General features: G+C 38.4%; 1 protein-coding gene across 2 annotated transcripts; it reads right to left on the reverse strand.

Moving 5' to 3' along the window:
• On the reverse strand, positions 1–10,305 carry LOC128541061 (proton channel OTOP3-like). 2 transcript variants are annotated; one of them, XM_053511161.1, is made up of 7 exons: positions 9,836–10,305; positions 6,044–6,180; positions 5,365–5,423; positions 3,348–3,475; positions 2,273–3,030; positions 464–589; positions 1–300 (listed from the first exon to the last, which is right to left on the reverse strand). In XM_053511161.1, exons 1-7 carry the CDS (start codon positions 10,197–10,199, stop codon positions 130–132), a joined length of 1,743 nt encoding a protein of 580 aa, XP_053367136.1. In that variant the 5' UTR covers positions 10,200–10,305; the 3' UTR covers positions 1–129. The 2 variants fall into 2 exon arrangements, with proteins under 2 accessions (XP_053367136.1, XP_053367135.1); XM_053511160.1 differs by having other exon boundaries at positions 464–592.
• Positions 10,306–12,709: the final 2,404 nt, after the last annotated feature.

Below are 12,709 nucleotides of genomic sequence, written 5' to 3' on the forward strand. Positions count from 1 at the left end.
TTAGATAATGTGTTAACCAAAAACGTTTTATTTCAACAGTTCAAGGAGAGAATACATGTTTACAGATGTTTACACAGATACATGAATATGTTGGACTAAAATGTCTGTTTCTGCTCCTAGTGTTCATGTTCATGCAGAGATGAGCAGCTCTATCAGCGCGCCTACAGAGTGCATCCTGTAGAAGACGGTGAGCGGCTGGCTGAGATTCACCAACACGAACCACACCGAGAACCCGAAGAAATCCTTCCCTACTCCGCTCTCGAACTGAGGGTGTGCTCCAAACGCTGGGATCACCCACAGCTATACACACACACACACACACACACACACACACACACACACACAAACATTGTATCAAATTGTTTAATTCTCCCTCTTCTAATGTATAAATGTAACAGGTTCAGGAACAAAGTAAACACTAAATATTACATTAAATATATAAACAGTTAACTACATAAAATACCATAATGTTAGCGAGGATGAGGAAAGCACAGATCTCCTGGATGACCCTCTTACTCCGGTGATGAGCGTCTGGTTTCGGACATGGCGACGATTCTCCTCTCTCTGTATTCTCTCCTTTCTTAATCATCTGCTTCACAGTCACGTTCACATGTTTATTAAATATTAAATTATAAAACTGGTGTGTGTGGTGATGTGGAAATGCAGTAAAAAAGTGAGTAAAAGTGACACTTAAAACAAATTAAGCTATTTCTATAGCATTCAAGGGTGACCCGTAGTACTGTAGCACTGTATTATCACATTATTATCAGTATTATCATAATATTATTCCTTAGGGACCTAGAAATCCTCCACTGTAGAGCTTATCACAAGTTAACTGTTATTAGTGGCCTAAATGTACCACGTGGGAACCTTTACTGTATGTGTCAGATCTCTATCTCTCTCTCTCTCTCTCGCTCTCTGTGCTCCATCACTCTAAAAACAAAATCAATATCCAGGATATTGTACAGGGTGGGTGAAAAGTAACTAGGGCATTAAAATAGATAATAAAGCCCATATCTCCAATACAAATTTATTAAATGTACTTCATTTCATAGGAAAATGCAAACAAATCCTTAAATTTCACTGCAGGCAACAGTAACATCAACCAGTTTCTCCAAATGTCCAGGGATGGAGTAAAGGAAGTGGTTTGGGATACTGCTGAGAACCTTCTGAATCCGTGCCTCCAAGTCCTCCAGTGTGTGAGGCTTTGTCTGGTACAGCTCCTCCTTCATGGAGGCCCACAGGGGGAAAAAAATCACATGGAGTGAGATCTGGACTTCTATGGGAAACACGAGGTCCATGTCATCTTAGCCAATATCCTGGTCGAACCACACACAGTAAGAGCATAGTGGGGCGATGCACCATGGGGTGGTGCTTCAGTGATACTACAAGTTCTATAACCATTGAATATTGCCTAGCTAATTTTCACCCACCCCATATATGATTTGTGGATGACAAGGAGATGCTGTCAATATGTTAGAAGCTCCCAGAACTTCCAGGAGAGTTGGGATGTCTGAGTAAACTGTGACAATAAACATTGCTTTTACATTCCCAAGTCATGGTTCTGACTTAGTTATGTGAGGGAAGTCATGACCTTCACTATTTGATCCATTTCTGCCTCTTGTTGTGATGGCACGACTTGATCAATCTATGCCCTCAAACATCCCTGAAATATCTTGGCAGATCTTACAAATCTATATGAAATTCGACCTGTAGTTGTCGCAGGATGCACTTGCATCCAACCACATCTATACACATTTACAACTGAGACATTACACAAACACCATCAACTAGTGGTCCTGTCCTCCTCGACTGATGCAGACAGCTGTTCTCTGAGGACCTGTGACTTCAGTCGCTCAATAGTTCAGGACTGGAATTTCTCACAGTCTACCTGAGCCTCCAGGAACATACTGGACTTTAATCTTACACATCTCCTCTTATACTGAACTTCCAGTCTCGCATATTATTATGCACATCAATCCCTGCTATCCGTTATCACCCAGATGAGGATGGGTTCCCTGTTGAGTCTGGTTCCTCTCAAGGTTTCTTCCTATTACCATCTCAGGGAGTTTTTTCTTGCCACCGTCGCCGTCGTCCTTTTGATTTATACACATTCACATTTCATACAAACCTAATTCTTTTGATTGTGTAAAGCTGCTTTGTGATGATTTAAATTGTTAAAAGCGCTATACAAATAAAATTAAATAAAATTGAATTGAACTGAGCCATAAATAAAAATAATGAATAAATAAATAAATTGTTTGACACTGACCTCACAGGTGAGCTCTGCCTCATCCCTCTCACCATCCATCTCGTTCTTGACTGAGTGGGTGTGTGATGGTGTGTGTGGGTGTGTGTGAGAGTGCAGACCCTGGATAATGAAGATGTTCTGCAACACAAGCTCCAGCAGGCTGAGCAGTGAATATGACAGGTGTAGATTTTCAAGAATGCCTCCGACTCCGACAGCCAAAGCAGCCACCAGCGAGAAGTACGAGAGTGAGAGCTGGCCGAGGCCAGCACCGAGGAGCAGCACTATGTCCAGACTGCGTGTCGGGTTTTTAATCACACCTCCTTCATGTTTGGCTTTGCTTACTTGATGCTGGTTTTTGCCTTTACTCTCTTTCCAGTGGTAAACCAGCATCCCCATCAGCGAGCACAGAGCCATAGCAGGCATGACGCAAAGGTGAAAGTAGTAGAACATGAGAAAAGCATCCACACGTCGCACTTTCTGCCCAACCCACACCTGGTACACCAGGAACACCACAATCCCAATGATCAGCACCAAAACACCAAAGATCAACCCGAATAAGATTCCACCACGGCGCACGATCCGCAGCGTGATCTTCTGGGCCTGGCCGGAGTGGGATCCAATCACATGACGCTCCACGTTCTTCCACATGACATAGAGCATGCAGCTAGCTAGCAGGCTGAACTCCATGTTGAAGGGATACAGGACCTCATAACCTTTACGCAGAGCGGCGCACACTGGCTGCTTTCTGCACTTACACTTCATCATATTCTCACCATCATCTGAAAAACATTTCTTTAAAATTTTACAAAATTCAATCAGTCACCAGTTCCTCTTTTTTCTATCTTTTAAAGTTAAAACAAAAGCACAGATTCTCATTTATTAGTGGTGACATAACTTTTATAAGGGGTGGGTGGTAAGCTGCCCCAGCAGGGGGCAATTAACATATACTGGTAACTTCCATAGAAACTTTAAAACTGAACATAACTGTGGATCCCATTGTTGTAGAGACACGGGGGAGGTCTCATCTTGCAAGCAACATGCTAATCACATTGGACCCATCAAAGAGCAGCACCCAACAGCATAAGGTATAACGTACCTAATTTCACATGTCTGATGGACTCATTGTACTGTCTCTCCATTTCTATCTCCATGTGGATGCTGTCATCTGTTACTGCATTCAGCCATAACAAGACATCTGTACACAGGGTTAGCATTAGTCCAAACCTATGACACACACACACACACACACACACAAATATAACCGTAAAATATAAAATATAACAATCTGCTCAGTTACAGGAACATGCAAAAGTTTCGGCACCCCTGGTCAGTATTTCTTTTGATTTGAATAATTATGAGAGTTAAAGATGACCTGATCTTTTAAAATGCATTAAGATAAATATTAAACATTTAAGATTTTTATTTTTTTGGACAAGCAGAGTTAGTGGTTTGTTTTTTGTATGCAGGTTTAGAGTGAGAATTAAGAAATGAGATTTAGGCTCTGGTATAAGGTTTATGGTAGTAAGGTTATGGACCGTAATTGACTCATTATAGCTGCAACTTGTTCATAATCCTCTTAAGGAAAGGCCAGATGAGGCAAAATACAAAGCTTTATAGATACTCTTATGGTATCCCAGTAATTAGTAATCATAGGCTTCTCTGCCTAGCATTATAAAAAATAAAATAAATAATACAGCCATGCCCATGAATCAGGATAAAGCTAGATGTTTTCTGGGAGTTGTTTCCTTAGTTAATGGAATTAAGAAATGGGAGTTAATTTAAAAAAAATGCATGTCAAGATAGAGTTTGGAAAAGCTTTCTAAGAATAGAATAGAATAGAATAGAATAGAATAGAATAGAATATATTTTATTGTCATTCAACACATGGCATGTCTAACAAAATTAGGTGCTTCACACATGATACACAAGATACACAAATTACACTCTACACAAGGTATAGTTACAGTTATATAGCACTTTTACTTATAAGCACCTCCTTGTTAGATTGCAGGAAAAGAACATCTAAATGTTTGTTTACTGAAGGCCTTGTCTGATGTAGCAGACTCTGGAGCGGTGGTGCACAAATACATCCTGCATTTAAGAATCATCAGGAAAAAAAAAAAAAATTTGCAAATTTCTGTAAGTAAATTAATGTCTAAAACAATCTGGTGAAAAAAACTGAACCTAAACACACCTGAAATTCCACAGTTAGACCCTTTACACTCCTTGCTGGCTAGAAGAAAGCATTTTCAGGCCACAATACTTGCCAGAGGGAATGTAACTACAGGGTGTAAGAACTTTTGATTGTTATTATGAAACTGTTACAGATTGAAAATATTAAAGAAACTTTTTTTTTCTCGTTACCTTTATACCTCTTGAAAATCTGATCATCTTTCACCCAGTTAGCTATTCACAGAAACATTTTAACCAGGGTGCACAAACTTTTGCATGTGATTGTACATATGCTATTATGTTATACATCTCCTCTGTAAAATGTGTGAGTGGGTAAATATTCATCTTCTCATTTATTTTTTTTAAAGGAAAACGTGATGTAGCAGGAGAGACCCAGAGGTCCAGACGTAAGAAGCTGTTTACAGGAGGGACTACAGAGCTGGGCTTTAAAGGAAAATGACCAGCCGCGTTTGAAGCTTGTCCTAAGACAAGCTGGAGATTCAGCAGACATGAAAAAAGATTTCCAAATTTTTTAGGCAAGAATTCATTATTTTAACTGTGCTAAAAATCGACAAACCCAGCACTGCGCATCACCCTGAAGACACCAGCCTCACTGTAAAGCATGGTGGTGGTGGCAGCAGGTTAATAGCTAATCAAGGTCTCTTGTTTGTTTCTCAGATCCCTTCCCAGTGCATTTTAACACTGTGTGATATTTTTTGTACATCTAATTATAGTTGAGTGAATTTCAGTTGGGCTAAAATATGTATATATAAAAAAAAAAAGTTTTGATGGTGATGGTACATTTTGTAAGCTGTGGAAATAGAGGCTGGTGAGGGAACGACTGTTAAGAGGTGCTAAAACATAAGCAAGAACAGAACCTAATTTATTTCATAAAGTAAAAGGCTAAAAAGTTAGCATGAAGGTAAAGAAGGAGCAGGTACCTGGTGAGGGCTCTGTGTTTGTGGATGCAGTCTTTGGAATGAGCCCAGAGCAGGTAGGTCTACAAGCATAAGGAGAACTCTGAATCAACTTTTTTAATGGAATAAAAAATATATTTCTTATATAGAAGCTAATATATACAATTTTTTAATTTAATATAATATAATGAGAATAAAACACGAAATTCTGTTAAATACTGTCTCTGTTAATTACTAAGCAATGGTGTGGTGTGATGAAGCAAAGCTGCTGTTACCATGGAAACCAGCATGGATTTTATTCAAAATCGAGACGAAGAGCACTGTGAGAAATTTGAAGCAACTCTTTAGAAATAATTAGCATTGTAGGTTTAGAAAGATTACATTAATTTTTATTTCTTATTCACAGTTAAAAAAAAAAAAAGTAAAAGTTGTTTTAATAAAATTTAAAGCAAATAACTAATTTATGGGATAAAGTTATTTTCAGGAGGAGGGTGTGTGTGTGTGTGTGTGTGTGTGTGTGAAACAAGAAGCGCATGCGTGATACATGATACTCTGTACTCGTAAACCAGGACTTGTTTGTTTTCCAAGTCAAAATTTATTAAAAATCTTTGCTCGTCTTGCGGAACACTCACATACTGTGTTACTTGCAATCCGATGTTCCACTGTATTAATGTTTATAGTAAATGTTTAAGAAGGTGTTTACCTGCAGGATGAGGAATGGAGTCTGGAAGAAGGGCTGAAGCACTTTAGTTGATGACTGACATTTCACCATCATGCAGTTGTACGCCATCATGAACACACACAGCAGCAAACTGAATCCTGAAAACAGCAAGAGGACCACTGACACACACACACACACACACACACAGAGTTAAGGTATTGCTGTATTGCCGTGTAAAGAAACCCTAATTTTCACTTTTCACCCGGGAAAACCTTCAAGAGCACCTCCATAGGAATTCTGTCTGCTTGATCACTGAACTGAAACTGTTCCACAGGTTTACTGTATGTTTTAGGATTCCTTAAAATAAACCTTGTTACACTTAAAGTGAATATGCTAAACACATTAGGAGCCAGTTAAAAAATAAATGCAAAAAAAAACAAAAAGTTTTTAGTTAGAAAGTATATTAGAAGGATATTATAGGGTATGTAGGTTTTTTATTCTCATACATGATATTATGTTAAAAATTAGTTATAGTCTATACTTTCTTCTGTACATGTTCTAATGTATTTCCATGAATTCTTTAATTCTGCAACAATGTGACAATGACCACTTTTAAAAGCACAATACACAAATAATATTTATCTAAAATAATACAGGGTTAATGCTGATAAAACTTGAATAACTAATTCAGGGCCAAAATAAATGTAACCGGAAGCATAATAAAACAAAAACTGACAATGTGCGTATATATTTCTTTTTAAAACAGAAAGTCACAAAAGTTAAAAAAGTGCAGAGCAAGTAGCATTCATGATACAACACACCAAACCACACCTACCCTGCAGAATTAAAGTGGAACACACCCGACAGTAGCTTAGAGACGAGGTTAAATATGGGGAAGAGTGGGGATGTACTGTATGAGATGTTACGGTGTTCACGTTAACCAGGGCGACCATAATTCAAGGCAACAGTGTGTGTTTGGAGTTTTAGTCAATGTCGCGTGTTAGACTTTCCAGCGGTGGGTGAGAGAGATGCAGGGTCATGCAGGCATCTGATGCATCTGAGCGGAAAATAAAATGATGGTACTGACACTTACTGCTGGAGATGGGGTATAACATGGGATTCTCCAAGAGTCTGAAGAAGCACATTACAACCCTGAACATCTACGGGCCACATAAATCCCACCCATTTCAAGATGTAAAACATGCAGAAAAACACACAGAAACACACACACTTATGAACCATGCTTACTGCTAATGAACGACTAATGAGGCTTTTATTCCTTAATAAAGAGCACTGACAGCACCAGGAAGAACACAAGACTAGTACAGGATGAGTGATATTAAAAAAAGCTATCATTATGAAAATCTTTTCTTTGTATTTGTTTCTAAACCCTTGATTCTCTTCTGCTCCAGCACTATGTACACACCAGTAACTTGAAAAGCCAGTTTGTCCAGGAGTCATGTTCAGATTTTAATCACATTTCTTTATGATTTTACTGGAGAATACTATAAAGTGTCGTGTGTTGGAGCATTTAAATTCCTTAATATTTTGATCTGCAGACCACTAACAATGTTATCGTAATTGCATTAACAAATGACAGAACAGATATTTAACTCTGCATTCTATTAAATTCAGGTCTGTTTTATTATTTGTAGATTTGAATATTTACATAAATACAGGTGTACATTTGAATCCTAAATGACAAGCCCGAGGTGACGGGGATAACTACAGAAGATGAGACGAACTGGGCTAAACTGTGAACTGATCTTCTAGATGTGGTTATAAATAAATAAGCAAGTAAAGTATGATTAGGTAGTAAATAGAATTGGCTAATCAGATTTATTGGTATTATTATTCGCTTGGTTAATGCTAGCTAAAGAACTAAAACTCATTATGTTCATTTTAATTCTACACCAGATGTGTGTCACAAAACAAATTATAAATTTACAAATTACAAATTTTAATCGTCACATACACATTTACCTTATACGACACCCGTGACCTTTAAATTTTTTTTATATATTTTTAACAGCGCTTCTTTAAATTTCCCCAATATTATTTAACATACCAGTCCAAGTGTTGTTTATGTTTCAGAACTATTTTAAGTGTTTATAGTCAAACCATAAGAATGACATAAAAAAGAAAGAATCCATATTAATTTTTACAAAATCTGCTGCTTTAGAGGTTTTAAATCTTTTTGTTAGATGTTACTATGGTATACTGCCCAGATAGCATTACTTTGTTGGCAACATTTTCATAACCTTTTGTCAGTGCTCTGCCGTCAGGTCAGTCTATCTTTGGTCCCACTAATGGGCCAACGTTGGGTCAATGGACAAAATGACGTTGGACCAACCATTGATACCATGTTGGCCAAACATATGCAATGCCGTTGGGCCAACGTTGGTCCAACGGCACAGTGCTATCTGGGTGAAGTATAATTACTAACATTTCATAAATGTCAAAGGCTTTTATTGAAAATTACATTAAGTTTATACTAAGAGTCTGCAATTCACCCTGTCATGCTGTCAATCAACTTCTGTTCCACACCCTGACTGATGGCGCAGCCCATTCTTACATAATCAACGCTTGGAGTTTGTCAGAATTTGTGTGTATGAAGGTAAGCACTACCATCAGTCCTGTGTCATGCCAACAGTAAAGCATCCTGAGATCATTCATGTGTGGGGTTATTAACAGATCTCTGGCCTGTAACTCGTAATGATTCGTCCCAATGCTGAGTGACTCGCATCACATGATCTCATTCTTCTCTGTGCCATACATTTTATACACACTGCGTAAAATGTGCTTTCTCATTGTTATCTATTATAGCTCGATGTCACTGAGTATATTTATTGACAGTCAACTACGTTATGCACACTTTATATCTGCTTTACATATTCTTTATATTTACATTACCTTTATTTTTTTAAATATGATGGTAAACTTTCAATGAACAGTGTGGTGGCGAAACTCCATAGATGTGATAACCTGGTGATTCAGTACATTCAGGTGGTCAGCTGACTTAACTACATAACGTTGCTGAGTTTAGACCAGAGCAACTGAAGCAACCCCAGATCGTAGAGGCTTGTACAGTGGACACTATGCATGATGGGAGCATCGTTTCATGCGCTTCCCTTATCAACAGATAACCACTGAAGGAGCTTCTGTGCGCACAGTACAACTTTCAACACATGTTGCTGTGCAAAGACTTTCATGGCTACTCGATTGGTAATCAGGGACTATTGGGGAAGGTTCCTCAGGGAAGTATACCAGAGAACATCTGGAGGACTGAAATAATTTTGACTAAAATAGTGGATGATTTGTTATTCCCTTTAACATATGGTATTAAAAAGAAACTGTTAAACAGAAAAGGCATTAAATGATAAAAGTTTTTTGTTAAAGTTATTTTTTATTATTCTATTGCTGAGGGCAAACAGCAGCATAAATCAGCAACAGAATCATGAATAATCAGTCAAAAAATAGTAACTAGCAGTAACTTTGCAACTAGCATATATGTTTAAAATTTGTTCTATTGAGAAATAGCACTGTTTTTGTAATTTGTTGTTTATGCGAAATGTGTTTAAATTATAAAATGACTCTTGTTCTAATATTAACACAGATTGGCACAGTTAATCACCATGTTTGAATATTTTTAAATGAATATAATAAACTTTAATATGTTTTCACGTTTAAGTTATTTTCCGCAAATGATGATAATGTATTGACTTGGCGAGAAAGTGAAGAATGACCTGAAAGTAAATGAAATCACGCAGCTTTTTGTGAAATCTTGTAATTAACCTAAGTTAAGGAGTAATATACAGTAATATATTTACTTACAAAGGACTGTAGTACCCCCCGCGTGATGATCAGTGTGTGGAGCTGCTCCAGGCCACCGTCGTGTCCACAGCAGGTACCACATCATCCACACCACACTGAGCCCCATCAGCAGCAGGAGAAACACTCCAGGCTTATTATGAGGACGTCCATCCGCGTTTAAAGTGTTGCCGGCGACCAGCGCGGCTCCCAGCAGCACTACGTTGATCCCAAAAAGTCCAGAAATAAGTCTACGTCCTGTAGGAACCCACAGGACCACAGCCTGCTCAGAATCACTGCCCTCTTCATCCTCCAAGTCACTGGTCTTTTTCAGGTCATTGTCTGAGTCCAGCTCCAGTTCCTCTGTTTCTCTAGTTTCAGCCTGCATTCCTCCGTGGTGTCTGTATCTCCCTATCTGTATTTATATTTATCCATAGAAAGGAGAGCAAAATATGTCTTCCTTCTTAGTAGAGACGGGAAAAAGTGTGTGCGTGGGTGTGGTGAGTCACAGTATTCTCAAACTGGGCGTGTCTGTGCTGAATGTGAAGAAGGTAAATATTCCGTTCTGATCTGCAGAGTTGGACTGAAATGTTTCATACAGCAGCCTCGGTGTCCCTGTGTCAAGTCCAGGCGCGTGAAAGGTCTAGACGTACAGTATGTGGAGCTCCACAGTAAACAAATGGTTTCTTATCAGAAAGTCAATGTTTAATGACTTATTCACCTTGTGGCAAGTCAAACAGCACAAAAGGATTAATGTACTGTAGACACCAGTAATGAGCGTTAAAGGAAACCTACTATGATTTTTATTGAACATGTTAAAGCTTCAGCTGAATGGCATTGGTTCTTAAAATTCCTTCGATTCATTCCTTCCCCAACCTGCATTATGGAAGTAAACTTCCTTAGCCAATCACAAGGCAGAAAACAGAGCCTTTATAAAATGAGTGGGAAACAAATTACTGCCCGTTTTTCTCTCCCGCCTGTTTCTCAGGGTTTTCAGTATGTTGGGATGCGAGATTATTAATACAAAATGGCTTCAAAAATTTTAGCCTGAAACTCATTAGCCATTTATTAAGAGATAAATATAAAGAAAACTAGCTACAAACTACTTCTATATAACATTGCGTAATTTCCTTTTTGTTTGTTTGTTTGTTTACTTTAAATTAAACCTCATCTCTGGACCATGTCTTACCAGCACGAAGATGAGTCGTCTCACAGTGCGACCACATTAGCCAGATGCACACAGTTAGCACTAAACATTAGCTAACACACTTGGCAATACAGCTAACCAAAACAACTTTAGTTCTTAATAAATCAATGAACTCTAGTCATGTTTATCTATACCACTTATCCTGTGTATCATGTGGGGCATGGAGGGTGCCAATCCATTGCAGGGCACACACACACACCTGACAATTTGGGAACACCAATTAACCTAATCTACATGTCTATGAAATGTGGAAAGAAAACCTGAGTACCCTATAGAAACCCATCAAGCTTGGGGAGAACATGCAAAGAGCTATTTGGCTCTTTAACACCTCACTACAGCGGCATGGAAGTGTGGACTGGGAGATCTAGGCTAAGGCTTGTCTGCTATATATGTCACAGTGTTACACACACAACTCTCTCATCTGTTAGATTTAGTGTCTGCTCAGTTCATCTCACTAGTACAAATTTTGCCATTAGACACAAACTCAGTTTTATTGTCACTTTCATGCTGTTCTTTGCTTAAGTAATATTTTTTGCACTATTGTTTGCTGCACATAAAACTGCACATCAAGCCTGCACTTCAATTAACTTAACATTTCACTTAGTATTGACTTTTTTACTCATAATTCATATGTTGCTTACTGTATATATCTTGTAGTTTTGGTTTGTTTGTTCTTAGCATTGCACCAGTAATGTCTGGTCAGTTCTCACCTTGTGTCTACTGACTGTATGTAAGATATACAGTGTACAATCACACCTACAACCAGATGTGTTACTGTCTGTATTGCTGCTGGATATCTGGAATTTGTTTTTTGGATCATAAAGTATTTATCTACATATCCATAAATCTTTCCATCTATTCCTCACAATTACTAGCCTGAAGCTTTATCCTGCTCCAGTGTGCAATACAAGCTACTGCTATTGCCCAAGTTAAGCAGGCCAATTAATAAATAATAAATAAAAGAACATAACTTTTAAATAAGAACACTTACAGCTTCAGGATATGAAGTCATACCAGAATATTGGTAGCCAGTCTTGAGTTTCAGAATTAAAGCTAATCCAGTGAACAATAGTCTACCAAACAAAGGTCTGATGTGACATCTTTAGCGCACAATGTCAAAAAAAACATTTCCACCATAAATACTCTTTTGCCATTTCCTCATAAGACACTCACTCACTCATCCCCTATACCGCGTTATTCTGTATACAGGGTAGCGAGGGGCCTAGAGCCTATCCCAGGAGACTTAGGGCATGAGGCGAGGTATACCCTGGACAAGGTACCCACTCACATGCTTATTCACACACTATGGGCAATTTGGGAATGCCATTTAGCCTAACCTGCATGTCTGTGGGAGGAAACTGGAGTACCCAAAGGAAACCCACCAGCCACAGGGAGAACATGCAAATTCTATGCACACAGACCCCAAGGAGGGAATCAAACTCAGACCCTGGAGGTGCGAGGCATTGGTGCTAATCACTAAGCCACCGTTCCACCACCAGAAAAGACACTATATAATGGAATAAATAACATTAACAAAGTGATAATGTGCCTTTGAACATCCCCAAGTGTTTTTTTGTAATTAAGATTCCTTCAATACCACAAATCATAAACTGGACACTGGAGACTCCATACAGGTTACAGAAACATCTTACAGAAAATGTCTATTTTTGCTGTACACATCTGTGATTAAG

This window comes from Clarias gariepinus, chromosome 14 (assembly GCF_024256425.1).
Source record: "Clarias gariepinus isolate MV-2021 ecotype Netherlands chromosome 14, CGAR_prim_01v2, whole genome shotgun sequence".
NCBI lineage: Eukaryota > Metazoa > Chordata > Actinopteri > Siluriformes > Clariidae > Clarias > Clarias gariepinus.

Coding starts and splice junctions, on each gene's coding strand:
- LOC128541061 (XM_053511160.1), bottom strand. CDS start 10,199: ATGCAGGCTGAAACTAGAGAAACAGAGGAACTGGAGCTGGACTCAGAC. Junction 6,181..9,835: donor GGGGGGTACTACAGTCCTTT/GTAAGTAAATAT, acceptor TGTGTGTGTCAG/TGGTCCTCTTGCTGTTTTCA. Junction 593..2,272: donor AGGCAGAGCTCACCTGTGAG/GTCAGTGTCAAA, acceptor GTGACTGTGAAG/CAGATGATTAAGAAAGGAGA.